Source organism: Microchirus variegatus (assembly GCF_963457635.1).
Source record: "Microchirus variegatus genome assembly, chromosome: 6".
In the NCBI taxonomy this organism is placed as follows: domain Eukaryota; kingdom Metazoa; phylum Chordata; class Actinopteri; order Pleuronectiformes; family Soleidae; genus Microchirus; species Microchirus variegatus.
In genome coordinates, this window is record NC_139807.1 from 20936565 (window position 1) to 20956272 (window position 19708).

Consider the following 19708-nt stretch of genomic DNA (forward strand, 5'->3'; position numbering starts at 1 on the left):
ATGTGTTGAGATGGCTGTGAATATTTTTAACTGTAGAATCAGTTTTGATGATTCATGGGTTACAACAACTGAATAAACACCTCCTCACAAACTCAGGGTGCTGTACTGGTAATTTTGTTTCCAGGGCAACTTACAAACAACAACTTCTACACAGATCATCATGCTATGAGATGCCAATGGGTCCAACAAAAACACAAAACAAATGGGATGATGACATGTCGCATTTAAAACAGATCATTAGCTCCATTGGTAGCAGTTGTCCGAAATGCTATTAATGTTTTATCTATAAGGCCACCATAGTTCCCTGACACACTTGGGAAAGGGAGGGCTGAGTGGAGGAGTCCTCTGTTGCAATCTGCAGTCTCAACATTAGAGGTCACTAATTCTTACACAATAGATCTTTAACATTCGTTTTACATGTTACTGTTATATACAATGCTGGTGTGACCAGGAGTTCACAGCTAAACTTGTGAAATAGAGAATTATGATAGCTGTGAGCTGGATTCATGCTGATAAGCATTTCCACCTTCTGTAATTTGCAAACCTACCCTCATGTCAAGAAAAAAATGACCGGAGCATTATCTTTACAACCAAAGCCCTGGCTCCATCTAACACCATCCCATCCCTCCACTCTTCCTGGGTTTGTCTTTTGTCTGCTAATACACTAAGAGCATTTTCCCCCTCAGTGATTTTACAATCAGCCGAGTCGTATTTCACCTGCCCTCTGATATCTGCTTCTGCCTTTATTGTTGTTATTATCCAACACTTAGCTTTTATGGCTCTTCCTGACAAATCCTCGCAATAAAGTCATAATCCATTTATGAAGGGGCCTAACTAATCAATTAATGAAAATTGGACCTACAAAGGCAGGCCGAGGGGCCATTGATTGAAAGTGTCTGTGTGGGGCCGATGAGCCTGTTAAAATACTTGTTAACACCCAGGAATCAAAGAGCTGAAATGGAATTGCTTCTCTAGCAATTAGTTTATTGATTTAATCAAGGGTCTTTAATGTAGAGGGTGAACGTGTGTGTGTGTGAGCAGAGGTGATGGGGTGTGTGTCAGGGGGATGCTAGGTGGTGGTCCGCTCTCCTGGCCAATAAAGTGGGGATTTGCGTTTGACTCTGTTCTTAAAGAAACAGATGATACAGCTGAACTGACTCTCTGCTTGTGTGTAGCTTCTTGTTTCCGCCTCCCTTTCTCAATACCTGTCAGAGTCTTTTATGTTCAAAAGGCTGCGATTCACTCGTCCCTGTGGCTTGATGTGGTTGAATCTAGGATGTGGAGGATTTACTCACTAGCATAGGGTGAGTTGCCTGCAGATCCATTGAGGAAGTTGGGCGAGGTGCCCAAGGTTGCCATGCCAGAGTTAGCGTAGCCATTCATGCTAGTGGAGACAGAGCTGTAGCTACTCTGCTGGGGAGTGGAACTGGGGACATAACCGTGAGGGGACACACTGCTCGTACTCCTACTGAAACCTATGGACGGGGAAAGAGAGGGAGTCGGAGAGAGAGAGATAATAGGTGTTAGGGGCATAGCAGATGGCAGACAAAAAAAACAAGGAAGCCTACATGCAGCGTTGCCAAATACTCTTGTTCCCTACACAGCTAATGGAATATAGCAATATAAGCCAAGAGAAGTTTTTCAAAAAAAATCTTAGACAGCATATGGCAGAGTGAGGAAGCAATGAACAGAGAGAAGGAAGAATGATATGCGAGGGAATGAGCTGTAGTCCAGCTCCTTAAAAAAAGAGGCCTTTAACCCTAATGGCTCCTCTCCAAAATGACATCCATTGATAAGGCAATTAACACTAAAAGGCCTCTGCAGCTCTCTTGTAATTTATAAAGAATGAAGCCAGTATTACTGACAGAACATTTCATGCTTTACATACATGGGCAGTGAACATAGAGCAGGAAACAATGAAACGACAGCTATAAATGTATATGTCGGGTCAAACCTGCTGACAGTGAAAAAAAGAAACAGCTGGAATCTAACATAAGAAATGACTACTCTCCAGTGGAACATGGGCTGCACTTCACTACTGTAGTCGCCTCCTCTTCTTTAATTAGGTGCCTCCAATTCCCTGCTCTCTTTGGCTCTGAGTTGGAGAACAGTGGGCCAGAAGTCAAGCAGCTGATATCTTGTGTTTTCTTAATATCGGAAGATGTTTCCGGATGAATATGAAGGGTGGAGGACGAGGTGAGGAAGCTCATTGTGAGTACTGAGACACATTCAGAGGTCGGTCCATCCACTCTCCTCTCCTTCCCCTGATACATGTGATGAATCACCGCTGACTGCACCCACATCTCTCTTTGTCAGACAGGGGCTGACCCCAGTCTAATATACACACCCCCAGGACCCACTCATATTTCTCCATCGTACTCCATCCATGACTCTCTTTTTCCTCATTCTTCACTCTCTCCTGCTCTCTCTTTCCTCCTCTCAAGTTTTTTTCCTTGATTCTTGCTGCCAACTCTCCCCTCCTCTTGTCCTCCTTTTCAGAGTCTTCCCTATTTGCCCCACGTTCTTAAATCGCACCATCTGAATTTCCCATGTGAAAAATAAAATGTCTCCCTCGCACTATTCTCCACAAAATGAAAAAAATACACACATAAATCACTGCCACACTTCAAATGATAACAGACTGACTGTCGAGTTTGCTCACCCTGATTGGCTGTTTGTGCCACCTCTGACCCAGTGAAGGAGTTTACAGACATCATGCCAGCATGGACGGAGCCGCTGCCAAGACTGGCGAGCTGGTTGTGCCCTCGTGGCACTGTTGTGTACAGAGCCTCTGCGATGTCGGCCGCTCGTTTCAGAATCATCTCCTGACAATGAGGGAAAAAAAGAGCTGTGGTCAGCAACAGGAGGAGATGACAAGAAGAAGAACAAGGACAAGAGAAGTGAAGAGAAGGCATAATGATCTCATAAGAATACTCCACTCAGATACTGCACATGTAAAACTAACAGGCTGAGTGGCTTTTATCAGTGTTCACAGGGAGTGGTGGGACTGGTGCCAGTAAATGGGAGGAAAGGAAGATTAACAGACTCATCAAACCTTCAGCCTCTTACTCTCTTGCTACCAGATTTGAACATACCATTAATCCCATTCCTCTGCTTCATCTGCCTTCCCCGTTCCCCCCTCCTCCCTTTCTCTTCAGGAATATCAGTTGATAAGAAGAGCGAACTTATTCCCATGTGTGTGTGCATGAACACAGCAGGGTGCTGTGCCACCTTTTATGGCGTCATGTGGTCCTAACCATAAACATGATTTTTTAGGTGGTGCTTGTGTACAAGCTTTTTCTTTCTTTTTTTTTGCAGGGTTGCACAATTAATCGCAAGATAATCTAGATTGCATAATGACCAAGTGCAATATTCAAACTGCAATTATTTGATGAAGATAGAATTTGCGACAAAACAGCATTGTGGTCAAAGTCTGCAGTGCTTACTTGTTAAAGCCAGCATTTGGTAATATTTTTTCCTGAAAATAACAGTTAAGGTCCAAAAATGATCAGTCAGACCCATTTTGAATTATATCCCAATATGATATTTTTGATCTTATTGTACAGCTTTATATGTGTGTGTTTGTGTGTGTACCTGGTTATTGTGAGGCATCCCGTACAAGGCTTCTACCAGGTCTGCTGCTCTCTTTAAGATCACCTCCTACAATCAAGCATAGAAAGACAAAGGAGATTGATCACAAGTGTGACAGCTCAAAGAGTTCAGTTACTTTTATTACATTTCCTTTCTTACATTATGCTGTGAATGCAGAACAGAGCGTGTGAGAGAGGAAAGAGACATCCATGAGGAAGGGAGGGGAAGAGAAATGGGCCTGTCCCGGCACTTTGTTACTCGCTGGGCAGTTTGGGAGAGCAACGGGAGGATACCGTTATCTGTGAATAAAACATGAGCCTATATCTCTCTATCAGTCAACCATCTTCTACGTCTTCTCCACCCTCCTGTCACCACCGGATCATGAATCTACGGCGCATGATCGCACATCAATCTCATTTAACACAACATATCATCAGGTTGACGGCTATACAACTCCCCTCATCAGCTGGGACACACCCGTCTTTCTGCCCTGTATTAACCCTGGTAATGATCCAAGTGAATAGTCCTGCATCCACTTTGTGTGATAAATGTAGAACATCATTGCTCAGATGAAAACCGCCAAGTGGAATTTCCCACATCAAACATTTATCCTAACATAGTGTAGCCGTTTCTCTGCGCTCATTTTCTACAGCTTACCCTCCTTTCTCTCCCCTCTGTCTCTTTTCTTTTCCCTCCCTGAGTGTATGAGTGTGTGACTGCAGGCAGTCGCACTACGTGTGTGTGTGATGTAGACACCTACAGCTCTACGAAACCCTTTTTAAAAGTTAATGTGCCGGGGCCAGGATATATGCTGGAGGCGCGACAACCAGAAAATTGCAGCCCCCTTCCCTCCAACCTTCCTCTCGTTTCTCTCTCCCTCCTTCTCTTTCAAACACACGCTGTGCGCTATACCCTCCTGAGTGTATCCCTCGCTGCGAACAAGCCCTGGAGCATGTGTACTCTCTGTTCTGTGACACACCGCCTTTCAATCAGACCTCATATCACACACACACGCAGGCACACACGCAGGCACACACACACACACACACACACACACACACACACACACACACACACACACACACACACACACACACACACACACACACACACACACACACACACACACACACACACACACACACATGCACATGTGGAGCCTGTCGAGCACAGCTAGGACATGACGAGAGGGTCAGCAAAGCAATAAAGATTGTAGAGCGCTGTCCGAGGTGCTAAATTCACTCAATAATGGGAGCGCTGCCTCTGTGTTAACCTCCCATTACTAGCACTATCTAGGGGAAGCAGAAAGGGAGGTAAGGGGGGATTGGGTGGGGGAGGCGGGGGTGGCATGGGAGGGGAGACCAGAGAGGAGGCCTGCCCGAGGTGATTGAGAGATGTAGAGGCCCTGGGTAGGTAAGTGGTTCTTTAGTATGTATGCTCTGCTCCTCACTTCCTTCTCTCTTCTTTTCCTAGATGCCCCGTACCTCCCAGGGATTGCTAGATAGATGGACGAATGAAGGGGGGGGGGGTAGGGGGGGGGTGAAGGGAGGATAAGGTGGAAGAGAGGGAGGAGCAGTGGGAAATGAGGGAAGTATGAAGCATTGGGACATAAACAGATCTGCAGCTGGAGTGTAATGGTGTTCAGGGAGGACAGGTGAAGCCTCAGTCACTTCATCTTAAACTTAGTTTCTTTTTTTGCCTCTCTCTGCACATCAATGAGCCTCATAGCTCCTGACTCTGCTTCTAATCTCCCCTCTCCTCACCTGTGCCTCCACACTACTTTCTCTTCTCCTCCTTCCCTCTTCTTCTCTGTCCTCGTTCTTTGCATTGAGCACTCTCTCATGGTCCTGTGCCCTGTCTGTACCTATCAGTCTCTCGTTAGCAAAGGGATCTGTCCAGTTGCTAAACACGATTAGGCAGCGCTCCAGAGTCATTCTGATAAACAGATAAATGTGGTTAGCGCCGTGCTGCATCCCTAGCTCTGCTGCTGTAAGGGGAGACCATTTCCTGGGCGCAGGGTCTCTTCCCGTAAAGTCAGGCCCACAGAGACGTCAACAGGAAGGGGAACCTGATCCAGAGCAGAGCCTGGCCTCGTCTGGCAGGGACGCCACTCATTAACCGGCCCCAGACCCCCAGCTCCACCACAGACTTAGCTAAACACCCGACAGTCTGAGCTGCACAGCACTCCCTCCTCACTCTGACGATCAGCTGCAGCACAGTATGAGGGCTGTTTTCAGCTGGACTCCGGATCATTACCATAACACGCAGAGATAGAACAGGCAGTTGCAGATATCCTGCTTGTTTCCTGCTGGGGGTTCATTAGGAATCTCCTTGCAAAAGGTACCACTCGAGCAGAATAAATTATACCCAATCAATTTCATCTCGATTAAAAATTGACTACAGCACAGCTACAAAGAGGCTTTGCCAAGGCAGCCTTGAATGGACATTTGTTGCTCAAGAAATTGCCAGCGTGTGCCCCTCTCCTGCCCCTCTCTGTAATGATTGAGGCCAACGTTTGAGAGTAGTGTGGTCAACAAACTGTTATTACCTCAATAAAGGCACAAATCAATAGAGCTGAAATGAACAACCAGGCCTGCCAGCTACCACTGTTCATTTAGAGGAGACAGAGACACCACAGAGGAAGAGAGGAAGAGGAGGAGAAGTGAGGAGATGGATGGATACAAAGATATTTAGAGAGATACAGGGGGTTGATAGGCTAAAGACCAGAACTCACTATAGGACAAGTCTTGTATCCACCAAGCATGACACACACAGAGGACAAGTGATTTCTCTATCTTCCTTCTGCATCTACCTGGACTCTCCATCTCTGCCTCATGGTGACTTTCCTATACACAGTGTGTGTTTGTGTGTTTGCGTGTGTGTGCATGCACAGGCACAGAAAAGTGTGTATGTGTGTGTGTTGGAAGTAATAAAGTCCACCCGGGGTTGACTTCGATCCACTGACCCAGCAGGAGGTAAGACTGGACAGCTATGATGGATCACCTAACCTGCTTCTGCCTCTCTCTTCCTTTCTCCCCTCAACCTCTTTTCCTCTCTCTCTCCCCCCCACTCTCTTTTCCTCCCTCCATCTCTCCCTTTTCTCTCTCCCACTTTGCCAGTCTAAATGACCTTACACTCAGTGGAAGGATGAATAGAGTTGTTTGTGTGTTTTCTGTGCAAATACACCATTTGTTTGAGCAGAAATGACCATGAACGTATGATAAAAATGTTTATGTGCACACTATATAGTGTCATGCATGGCCCTTATGTCTGTTTCACAAAATCATTCATCTGTGTGTGTGAGGTCACACTGCCCTTGTGCCATGTATATCCATATATGCTATGAAACTCGAGAAGTTGTCAATACGCATCTGTACCAGCGTTACCAAGACAAATTCATATAAAATAACTGCATGTGGCAACCAGCATGAGCACTGACACATGAGAGGATTGCAGGCACGGTACCTTAGGTAATCTCTCTTGGTCTCCGGGGTGTCTGGGGATGACCTTCTGTAACCTCTGGAAGCCGTAGTCTATAGTTGGCTCGTTCAGTGCTAAGAACAGGAGAGGAGAGAGATGGAGAGAGGAAAAAAAAACATGTTTAAAGGGACACTGTGTAGTATTTATGGGTTTATATAACCCAAAATCCACTTTTTTATACATATTATGTGCTCCTGCATTGTCTAGTCGCTGTATAATAGTTTTTGTTTCATTTTCGTAGTGTTTCAAAAAGGCATGTAAAATAACACGGTCGCGGGTCACTGTTGCATTGCCACTGTTAGCAGAGAGACGCCATGTTTCTATCGGAGCCTGTATGGACAAACGCGAGAAAACAAATCAAGCGTCGCTTTACTTGTAGCGGAAGTCCCGCCTCCACGCTCTCCGCTTCGACTGCTATGGCCGCGGTAGCTCGCCCTCTCCCTCGCCTCACGAACGTCATCTGCTGACACGGAGAAAGACGACGAGGGCGACATTTGACCAGCTGCGGATACCGTAGCCCTCAGGGAGGGGAGGGGGTGAGCAGAGGAGCAGTTTGTTGTTGTAAATTTCAGCCTCTCCTCTAGATGGCACTATAAACTACTTACTTCACCTTTAATGCTTGATTCTTAATAATGAAAACACCAACTGTTCAAGTGTAACTGCAAGATAAAGCAAGCGAATCGACTGACAGCAGAAACGACTGAATTAAGCATGGTTTTACATACTGAAAATGTGGGTGTTCTCTATTAAGTCTATGTGTCTTTGTTTGCCTGTGATGTAATGAATCTCTCTCTGTCGCCTGCTTTGGTGCTTAATAAAAAGACTGTCAGGAATCAGGGGTGCATGTGTGTTTGTCTGCATGCATGTGTGCGTGTGTCCTGTGGTCTTGCGTTGATCAGCGACTAATATAAGCAATTACAGAGCCTGGTTCCAATATAACAAAGGCTTGATCGCTCCGGGGAACAAACTAAACACACACACGTGCACACACACACACACACACACACACACACACACACACACACACACACACACACACACACACACACACACACAGAGTCAGATCATCCAGGCAGCAGGGAGAAAGTACTCTCTCTGCATGCTGGTCGTGCTACGGTAATTGAATATGAGAAGATTTACCATGAATATTTAAACATTAGAATAAATACAATGAAGATCTGAGGCGTACAGTACAAACACTTCAGAGGAGGATTGTTGGATAAGTGCTGTCTGCCCATAATTCATTTCTAATGTACTCTCTCTCTCTGTTTCTCTGTCTTTTTTTACCCTCCTCCCCCTCAGTCTCTGTGTGGTTTGCCTTGGGAGCCATGGTGCACCCTCAATGAATGACTATTTTCTGGGCTCCAGCCTATGAGATACTGCTTCTGTTCAAAGTGTATCTGTGGCTTTGACATGTAGTAAATGTATTTGTGTGTAAGAAGTCAAAGAAAAGGAGCCATGTTGCATGAGGGTTGCCTGTATGAGTCTGTGCTCTCCTTCTGTTTCCCCTGTGGGTCACAGCTTGGACGTTTCCCGAGGGCTGATGCCCTGCTCGCCTCACATCTGAGCAGCCAGGCTGACTAGGCGGCCCTCAGAAAAAGGCCCCTGGAGGCTATGAGTACAAGCTGTCCTGCTGGACCTTTAGTGACTTCACCATGGTGCCTCCTGAGCCACTCACTCAGATACACAAAAGTGACAACAAGAGCAAAAGAGCAGCGGGCCGTCCCGGTAATCCATAAGAGGAAAAGTCAGAACAGAGGGGAAAAGCAGAGGTGGAAACGACAAAGGCGGACTCAACTTCTGAAATACGACACACATTACAGGACAGCTGGTCCACTGATAAGCCAAAATAATGGGATGATCACATGCAACAAATAAAGTACGAATTATTTCTGAGGACAAATATTTGACATTACTTCCCAAGTCTCTGATCTCCTCAAAGCCTTAACGAGGATTTACCCTGGATTAGGCCTCAGTCTGAGGAGCGGATTGTTCTGACAACATCCTCTCTTTCTTCTCAAAGGCTTTTGTTTTATGATGAATTTTTTATCAGTTTTCCACAATGTACCAAATGAGCCTCAAGTGAACAATAGCATCAAAACTCTGAGACAAACATAGATACCCTCTATTACAAATAAAGAGACAATTTTGGTAATTGAGAGAGGAAGTGATATTGTATCTGATCGTTTTCAAGGACCATAAACCAGCCGAGTAGAATGTGGGGGGGACAACGCACACCACTAACTACCCGGCTGTTTCTCCTTTGGGTTTTTTTTTTTTTTTTTTTTCATATCTATGCTCAATATTTCAAATTTCACAACAGGAATTAGTGTTGGAAGACAACAAAAATAAGTCTCCTGCCTCGAAATAGGAGTGGTTTGGAGGTTCACTCCAGGATTCAAAGCACCCCCACATACAGGTACATTTATAATCCTTAGCTGTCGCTCTCCAGAAGAGCAAATCAAAGCCAGTAAAACATAACTGCCATAAATAAATGAATAGATGAGCAACAGCCCTGGACTGGAGGGATTCACCTAGCAATCACCCACATCAGATCAGATCAATGCTCATGGAAATTTCATGAAGCCTAGAATCCACACCGCTTCATATTTCACTATAATAACCCACAGAGCCGCAGGGGGAGTGTGTATGAAGGGGTGACGGGGTAGGAGAAGGAGGAGAGGAGGCTAGTGTTGGGGGGGTGTAGGGGTGTCAGAGGTATGAGCTTCAGGGGAGGGGTGAAAGGGATGGATGTTTGGGGGGGAGGGGGGGGGGGGCAATGAGTGGAAGTAGGTGGTAGTGGTTAAATGAGGGTGATAATTGAGAGGTCAGAATGGTGAAGAGAATGAGGAGGGGAGAGTACAGCAAGAGTCCAGTAAAGCCATCTCCTTCTCCTTTTGTGTCACAACAGTGTGTGTGTGCTGGGCTGATGGTGGTGAAGTGTACTTGCAGGGTTAGGTAATTGGCTCTGAGGCTTGATGTTAACACCTTAACAGGCCCTCTTAACAGTGGGTAAGGAGCTGATCATATCACAACCCTCTGTTTCTCCGTCTTCTTTTTCCCCTCTGCCTTCCTCCCTCTCTCCCTCTCTCCCTCTCTCCCTCCCTCCTTTTCCCCCTCCCCTCTGCAGTCTCCTGTGCTCAGGTGTGATCTCATAAGCGCTGCCTGGCGATCGATACCGCCAGTGGCAGGGGGTTCAATAGCCCTGAATTACGGCTTCAACCCCCCGCCCCCTTCACACAGATGAGAGACCCCCCCCAGCCCCATAACCACCAGCGTACACACACACACACGCACGCACGCACGCACGCACACACACACACACACACACACACACACACACACACACACACACACACACACACACACACACACACACACACACACACAATGACTACCCACAATCCAGATCAATACCTTACAATCTAATTTTTATCCATTTTTCCATAAACCCCGAGATTGCGTTTATTTGCAGAATCCGACAAGCTAAATAAAGCATCGCTTGAACATGTCAGGGAGACTAATGCACGGCTGGAAATTCATACACAGAAAACAGATGAGTAGAGCTTTTCACTCCTAAAGGAAGGGAAAAGGCTGAGGGAGGAGGAGAAGGAGGAGAGGATGGGGGAGGAGGAGGAGGCCGCTAAGAGATTCTACAAATCAATGGAGGTGTAGATGCTACTACAATCTAAGCTCTAATTATCTGTTGCAAAAAGTGCATGTCGACAGTTAACAATACCTGACAGCACGGATCCACACTGGGAAAATGCAAATTCGGAAAAAAATCTGGATGAGCAGCGTTTGCTTGGATTAAGATATGAGAAAACACAAGAAACCGTTCCCACCCTGGTGAACGATGCTCATTTCAGCAGGGCGTAAAATAATCTACATTCCAAATCCATTTACATCATCATCATGGAGCAGATGCTGCTGTAATAAGAAGGGAGCCTGCTAAAGAGGGAAGACAAGCCACATGGTGCAGAAAATTAATCTCAATCTCAAATAGAGGTGTGAATTTCCTCGCATTTAGGACTGTCTGCAGTAAATGTGCAGCTATCTCAGCCTGCCTCGTCTCCAGCCGGAGACTGGCCGTTTTAATCAACAGCAGGCCCCAAGCTCAATAAAAGACGGCATCCACAAATAAGAGCAAGACAAGTAATTGACCAGTTCTCGGTTGCACCCCACTTCTATTGCCACATGACTACATGCTGCATTTGCGATGTGTGTATGTGCTTGTGCATGAGCGCATACGTATCACATGTGCACATGGATGATGGAAGAACATGTCAGGAAACCTAAACTAACTTTGGATTTGTGCCAACACAGGTGACAGATTTTCTCACGACTCAGACAAATAGTGGGAAGATCATGCACAAAATCAACAAAACCCATCCTCAAATAAAAAAAATTTGAAAGTGCTGAGACGCCAGATGAGCGACGCAGTCTTTCTCAGTGTGTGTGACAAGCTGACTTCATCACTCTGTGGAGCAACTTCATTAGAGCTAAATCAAATAAACCTAAACTTTATACAGCATCTTACAACACTCACTGGGGCATTATCTGTTTCACTCCAGTGTCTGTAGTGTACAAAATGACAGAAAACTGACAGTCTTTCCTCCACTCCTAAAACTAATTTGAAGCCCAGAGGCAGACAGAGAGAAACCGAGAGAGAGACAGAGAGATATCAGCAGCTTCCCGCCTGGTTTAAATTCTGTTCTTGACTTTTGTCTTTTCCCTCGCTGTTCCTGCTCCTCCTCGCCACAGCTGAGTGATGCTTCCTACACACCTAATCTGCACTTGGGGCTGAAAAACTACCCCTAATGTTTGTGCGTGCGTGTGTGCAGATGCGTGTCGGTGCGCATGGTGCTGGCCTTAATGTGAGCCAGCAGAGCCTTTTAATATCAGCAGAGGCTGTAGTGGAAGCACTAAGCAGACAAGGCTGCATACTGAGGAGCGAGGGATTGCCTTTTGAACGACAAGGGTGATTCATCAACTCCCTCAATCCATGGCCAGTATCCTTGTGTCACACACACACACACACACACACACACACACACACACACACACACACACACACACACACACACACACACACACACACACACACACACACACACACACACACACACACACACACACACACACAAACGGGTCCTAGTGACAAAGAGTATTATCACTCTATATTGCTTGGAGAAAAGAAAAAGAAGAGCTTCTCTGATGAATGTTACAAAGACAGCAATCCAGTAAGAGGTGATACACAACCAAACATGGAGATGCATTTGTAGGGGGTGGGGAGAAGGGGGGGGGGGTTGATAATGAGACACAGTAAAAGAGAGAGAGATTAGGGAGAGCTCTGAGCCCCCAGAGGTGGGTAAGACAGAGGGCAAAGTGTGGAACAGAAGGAGGATAAGGGGATAAAAGAAGACAGAAGAAGAGCATAGAATGATAAAAAAAACTTTCTTTTATTCTTATCAGTGGAGAGCTTAATTGCCTTTGATGAGACTAATTGGAGCTTTCTGAAGTCTAATAGCAGAGGAGTCCTCAGAGACGACAAAGGACACATTACTGTAATAGCTCTTCTCCGAAAATCTCCTCACCACCAAAATTCCCTGCTTGTCTCCCCCCCCCCCCCCCCGCCCCCCTGTTCAACAGTGGCAGGTATTGGAGTATCAATGATCAGGCGATGGAGGGAAGAGGAGGTGGGTGGGGCAAACCTAAAGATGGGTGGTACTGTAAAAATATATATGTGTGTGTGTGTGTGTGTGTGTGTGTGTGTGTGTGTGTGTGTGTGTGTGTGTGTGTGTGTGTGTGTGTGTGTGTGTGTGTGTGTGTAAGTTGGGCTTGTTTGCAAAGTAGCAGTAGCAGCAGTATTGAGTATGTGTTGACTTAATTAGGTCTGTGAGCTGCTTTCCTCTCCTCAGCAGAAGTTGATTAGCAATGCCAGCTGTCCCCAATGCGATTCAGCGTGCGCATGTGTGTGCGATCTGCCGTGCACATGTAATGTATGAGTGTATGTGTGTGAGGTTGTGTTGATATGTGTGTGTGTGTGTGTGTGTGTGTGTTGGTTGCCAGCTGCCATGCAGTGCTGCCAATCCTCCATGATTAGTACCCACTGGCAACTGGGCTCAAACTGGTGCCAAACAGACCCAGGAGGGCAACATGGACCATGGTAATCTTCCATCCCTCTATCCCACCCTTCTCCTCTTCCTCATCTACCTCTCTGTCTCTCCACTCTCATTTCCATCCAAATGATCTGGTCGGCATCCCATTGCTTTCTGCCTCTCACTTTATGATAGCAAATGCAAGCAGGTTCCTCCTCTCAAGGATAAGGCACTGTGTTAGGAAAAGAGCAGCAGGTAAAGGAGCAATGGGAGAGGAACAAATAACCACTGAGGGCAGAGCAATGGCTGAAGTGAGAAATGTAAGGAGAAAAACTGGGATCTATGCCTCGACACGGTTGACTGTGTTGCTGTGAAGGTGCCAGCACTTGGCAAGCAGCATCACACTGTGTTCAGCTCCCAGTGGATGACCTCTTGCTACCTCTCACCTGTGGAGATGTTTCTTTGTGCTGCCATAGAAGCCAAGAGGCAGCCAGAGTGAGAGAGGAGAGGGGAGGGGATGAATTCATTCAAAGAAACAAGTTTTGAATAAGTGAATGTGACAAGGTGAAAGAGTGGAAGGGCTGAGAAAAGATAGGGCGATTATGCATATGGTTCCCACATGTCTGGCAACATTTAGAGCTGCACACACGCACACACCTACACACAGCTCTATGCGTTTGGCAGATTGCTGGCTGTTGGACAGCAAAGGCTGCCCACCCATCTGCCCTCTGTCTTAGTAATGCAGTTACTTGTCAATGAGCATGTGTGTGCTTGCAGTAAATTTACAAGTACGTTAAAAAAAACAAACACACAGCTTTTCCTGTAAGTACACAAACACACAGAGTCATAATTATGACGCATGGACGTGGAATTTGTCCATGCACAACAATTAGGACACACACACAAGATGCAGAAAATGCAATGTTGGCGATTCAATGCACACACGCTTTCCCTCAATTGTGATTTTGTCAAATGTTGGCAATTCCAGCTGGGGCTTATAGCCTAAGTCTATCAGTGGTTGAGATTACAGACAGATTTATGTGATTCACAATCTCCCCAGAGACCTGTGGCCTCACGTTGGTTAATCACCGCTTCACATTCACTCTCTCTGACGCTCGTTCTGTAGCGTGGCTATAACTCTACGTCGATATGGTCTGATGTAAGACTTGAGCTATTCATGCCACTGTACTAAAAAAAAGAGAAAAATCCCACTCTCCATGTGGACCTCTTCCTTTCTGAATCACTAAATCCTGTCTTTGACAAGGTTAAATCTCAATAATCTCACTAATCAAAAGGTTAAACCTCCCCCTGACCTTCACCTGCTTCATAAAAGAGAGCAAACATCTTTCGTTCTATGATCAGCGGGCTTGTTTCACTGAGTTATTGAGTCAGCCTGTTGTAAAGCATGTGCATGCTTCTCTAGAAACAGTGAGGAGATAAATACAGTTTATTAACTGTACCAGCCATTAACAGATATTCCAAATAAAACTCAAAGCCAGCAGGTGAAGGATTTGTGTATGACTGTAGCGTTTCTTCAGACTATCTAAAATGTATATGTTGTTGTTTGTAGATTTCTTAGGTTTAGAGCTGGGTTAGTGTCAGTTGGCAGATAAGTAGATTCAGGCTGCATTATGGCTTTATATTACACCACAAATTAGAGTCATAGGGGAGTGTTAGAGTAAACAGTAGTAAGTACCTGTGTAGATGAAGCGTCCAGGTGTGCCTTTGCAGAACTGTTTAGATTTGTAGGACAGTGTGACCTCCACCACCCCGGGGATGTGTCTGGGTGGAGTTTGCACACGAATGGCATGGGGGGTAATCAGCTACGGAGAGGCAGAGAGGGCAGAGAGATTAATGCAATGAAACGTCACATCTAAACGTGTGCTCTGGGGACAACTCTCGGCTCTCCTCTGCAGCTTTTGACTTTTCTTTCATTGTATAATCAGCCTGAAAAGGGTGTGTTAGCATTAAAGTCCTCAGGTGGCCCCGTAGCCTGAGGCAATGTCACTGTGAGGCTTAGAATGGTTATCAGTGCTGACATGGAGTCTGTAAGAGGGGTTCAAAAGCAGTTATCTGTTTATGAATAAAACACTCCCTCTGCATACGTCTGTTGCACAGTAAAAGTAAACATATGATGTGTTCGTCTTTGCTGCCCCTGTCTCCGTGTCTGTCAGCTGTGGCTGCCTTGCTGCCGTTAGCAACATTAAAGCACAACTGCGTGTGAAATGCGCTCACTAAGTGAGCCTGATGAGCCCACTCGCTACGTACTGTATGTGTGTGTGTGTGCATGCTGAAGGGTCTTTTCAGCTCGCTATTGTAAACTAGCACTCAAAGCTAGCAGCGTTCAAAAACTATCAATGCTGCTTCCAGTATGTGTGTATGTACATGTCTCTGTGTGGACTTCTAAATGTCCCTTTCATTGCTCACTTAGCCAGGCTTTCATTCTACTACTGTCTGGCCCCACTCACCTCTCAGTGAGATAATATAGGAGCTTTTTATAGAATTATTTCTTTACTAAAGGAAAGCTGTTTAGCTGCACCACTCGCTGACCTTCAATTTCGCGCATACACTACATTTACATTTTAGTCGTGTGGCAGATGCTCCTTATAAAGAGATTCACAGTGTAGGTGTGCACATAATTGAGCGAGGCAGATACCAACACAATAGAAGACGGGAAGGGAGGAATAAGAGAGCAGGTTGCTCTTTATATTGTAATATATTTCTGTTGTGGCAATGTGTTTTATTGATTTCATTACTAATCTATCAATGTATGTTTACCTGTTCTTTAATGATCTTATGACAAAAAGGATTGTGTGGCAGCTTACAGTTCTAAACATTACTGGATTTTAATTCATACATTTTGATAAACTGCCAAAAAAAACTTCAGGCAAAATCTTGATTAAATGAGTCAAGTCTTATAGCAATGGCTGGAAAACAGATAAGGGTTCTTTATGTTTTTCTGGTGACAGAAGGAGGATAAGGGGATAAAAGATAAAAGTTGTTCAGGTGACCGGATGGTGACTAACCTCACTCCAGACCAGCATGGTTCCGAAGATGACCTGCAGGCCGTCAAAGAAGTTGTCACCAATGATGATGACTGTAGCGCCCCCTGTGGTCCAGCCTTCACTGGGGCTGATGGCTTTGATGCTAGGGGTTGCTGAAATATTCACAGACAAAATAGATTAGATTTTAACGAGCATACTGACAGCCCATAAAGGTCTCCATACTGGCACCATGTGCATGTCCCCTCTTCTTCTTCCTCCCATCTCTTCTCTCTCGTTCACACACACACTCACACACATATCACCTATCTTCTCTCTCCCAGAGGTCACGGGGCAAGCAAGGAATACTAATCAGAGTGATTATATGCACCCCGTTATTAAACATCACCCTTGCCCTCTGTACGAGGGCAGCGGCCGTGCGCTTGTTTTATGACACGTGGCAAAGCGTGCGAGCGTGTAAATGTCAGGTGTGCTGAGTGTCTGATCAAAGGCCACGCAACCGGGGAGCAGAGCAGAGCCAACAGTAGCTTTGCCCTCTGAATATGCCGACTACATTAAGCACTCAGCTCTTGCTCGGCTGTCTGTTTCATATATCTGTGTAGCTGCATTAGCATGAGTGAGGACATGACAACACAAGCTTGTTTCAGCCTCGACTTGGTGTATTTGTAATGCGTTTTGTAAGCTCCCAGTTTTGTTTTCCCGTAAAGCATACTCTTTATATCTTATCGGACAAAGCACATGGAATAACAACGGTAAACTACATTTTCAATAACGAGCATTGAATGTGCTTTTTGGCCTTATCTCTTGGCATTATAGACTTGAAGATTACCGCATGTGATTGAAGAAAAGAGCAGCATTGGGAAAATACATGTTTATACAAGCTAAACCTCCTCTCCTTAACAGATATGCAGCTTGTCAGACATGCTGTAATTCTGTAAAGCGGCATAATCCACTTTAGACTAGGCTGACTTTTTTCCCCCTGCAGCCTAGCCTTTGCTCTTTGCCTGACTCCCTGTTCTGCTGATCCTCCCCAACAAGCTGGAATGATATTTAGCCCCCTGATACGCCTGCAGAGATCAACATTCATCGAGCAGCAATCTGTGGCCGTAATCATGGCCTAAGATGCCTCCTTTTCACAGCCGCTGATATAATGTGCGCTCCATGTGCATGTGTGTGTGGATTAACCAGATGGTGGAACGTGAATCCATGTGATAGGATTATACTTTGGGGTGTTCCTCACTGCCATCTGTTCAAATCTATGCACTGCTCAGCCCGCCTGAAATGGGCCCTCAAAGTTGTGTATTCCGCACACAAACTCAACACACACACACACACACACACACACACGCACACACAAACACAAACACACACACGCACACACACACACACACACACACACACACACACACACACACACACACACACACACACACACACACACACACACACACTAAAAAGAGACAAGAAGGGGGGAACAAAGCAAAAGAAAGTTCTCTTTTCTTTCCAGTAATTTCTTTGAATTTTTCACCCCTTCTGCTCATCACGCTTTCCATCTCAACACTGTCTTTCACCCCTGCCATTTCCCTTTCTCACCCCATCATCAGGAGAATAGAAAATCAGAGAAGAGGAAATTCCCCCAACAAATCTCTCTGACACAGGGAACATCTGTTATTGTACTGCGAGTACTCTTCTATGTAAGATCCAAGTCTTGCTGACATCTCCAATATGTCTCATCTTTGTGAACTTTTGGAACTGTCTGGCTTGTAATCGTCTGTGAGATCAGTCGCAGGAACAATTGGTCCACTTACCTCTGGAGAATAGTCATTTAAACATAAACTTCAATCTTAATGCAATCTACTGTGGGTCGTCATGTAAATCCCCTCTTAGTTTTTTTTATCATTATCATCCCTGAGGTTGACTTTCCTAAAAGAAAAAAAAAAATGTGTTCTCTTATTCAATGTCTGGGAAATCGAAATGAGAAAATAACTGGATTAGGGACTTGGGAATCAGTGTGGGCTCCTAAATCATGTGCACATGTCATTATGAAGTATTAAAGGTTTGAGTCTGACTGTGCATATAGGGGTGTGTATGTGTGTGCCTGGATTTTTTTGTGTGTGTGTGTCTGTATGGGTGTGTTTGAAAACCTGAGGGATAGGGAGTGATGGAGGGCTGGAGGATAAAAGCAAGTCTCTGAGGAAATAAAGCCAGTGTTGGCTTTAAGCAGAACAGACCTCATAAGACACATAGTGCTTATGCGAGGCAGAGGAGAAGGCCCAGAGGCAGAGACCTGAGGGGAGCAAGCCACAAGGGAGAGACAAGAGACTCACTAGCTACCACTCTCTCCTCTCTAAGCACGAGTTACAAACCCTACAAGAGAGGAAAGTGAGAATCCGAGAGGTAGCAGTGCAGAGATAAGAAAGTAAGCAAGAGCAGGTTTGAGAGGGATAGACTGGAGACAGAGAGGGGTTGAGTGGGGTGGCCAGGGGAGAAGGGGGTGAGGGGAGGAGTGCTGAACATAGAGAAAGAGAAAGAGAAAGAGAGAGAAAAAGTGAGGAAGACAATGAAAACTGGGAGACAGTGTCTGGGCATTTTGTTCTGGTTTAATACCATGTTCCAGGTAGGATGGCGTTCCTTCCGAGGGGTCCAGTCTTCGAGCTCGGCGCCCGTGTTTGGAGTTATTGTGCACGAACATGTTGTCGGAGACGGCCAGGACATGACCCTCCACGCTCACTGTAGTTGACACGACCACCTGAGGAGGGGAAGCACAGAGAGAAACCAGTGAACTCAGAACCAGACAATTCGAAACCATGAAAAACAACAAGTCTCAAAGTGAATGTTTGGTTACCACTAACTTTGAACAGAATTTCATCAGCACAGGTCAACCCTTACACATTTCTGATTGTTATTTGATTTGATTTGATTTGCCAGAGTGCACAGTTTTTTAGAACCAGTGGGCTAGTGTGTGTACATTTTATTTTTGGTAAAGATGTATCTAGACATTTGTATTCATTTATGCAGGTAGAAAATGTGATTGCTGTGGGGAGGCCATCCCTTTAATGTGATGATGAGTGATTATGGATTACAGCCAATGTAACTAATGTTCCATCAGTTTTACTGACTTTTAGTTAGTGTGAGGGACTTTTCTTTCTGCACATCATGTGTGCACTGTGCGTAAATACAGACAGTTGTGTCACACCTGAAAACGCCTCATGTCTCGAGGGTTCCCTGCATTCTTCAGGCAGTTCTGGTTACACTTCAGGAAGAACTTGAGGAAGAACCTGCACATGTAAACAAAAGGAGAAGAGACAGAGAGAAACAGATGAGCCAGTGAGAATGCATCTGTCTTTGAGTGACAGTAGAGAGTGCACAACTACAATAAAGCACAAAACACAAATAAAACAAATAAACCAGCCATGGCAGACGAGGATCATACAGCATTCCATCCTCATCCATCAGTTGTTTATGACAAAGGCAGTTTTCTATGTAAAAAACAGCTCCAGGATATTGAGTAAGATGCTACCTTGTATATTCGTC

The 19708-nt window shown here is 45.4% G+C and overlaps 1 protein-coding gene across 6 annotated transcripts in view; it reads right to left on the reverse strand.

Moving 5' to 3' along the window:
- The window catches only part of LOC310928981 (transcription factor COE1-like), a gene marked incomplete at both ends in the record, with an annotated part of 53533 nt that overhangs the window by 2019 nt on the left and 31806 nt on the right, over positions 1-19708 (reverse strand). For 3 of the 6 annotated variants that reach the window (XM_083891659.1, XM_083891658.1, XM_083891657.1), the window contains 8 exons: positions 1296-1475; positions 2663-2825; positions 3595-3660; positions 7057-7145; positions 14869-14995; positions 16199-16329; positions 18782-18923; positions 19371-19452. In XM_083891659.1, the coding sequence (XP_083747785.1) occupies positions 1296-1475; positions 2663-2825; positions 3595-3660; positions 7057-7145; positions 14869-14995; positions 16199-16329; positions 18782-18923; positions 19371-19452 (980 nt within the window). Of the gene's footprint in view, positions 1-1295; positions 1476-2608; positions 2826-3594; positions 3661-7056; positions 7146-14868; positions 14996-16198; positions 16330-18781; positions 18924-19370; positions 19453-19708 lie in introns of all 6 variants that reach the window. The other 3 variants (XM_083891661.1, XM_083891660.1, XM_083891656.1) reach the window with 2 other exon arrangements.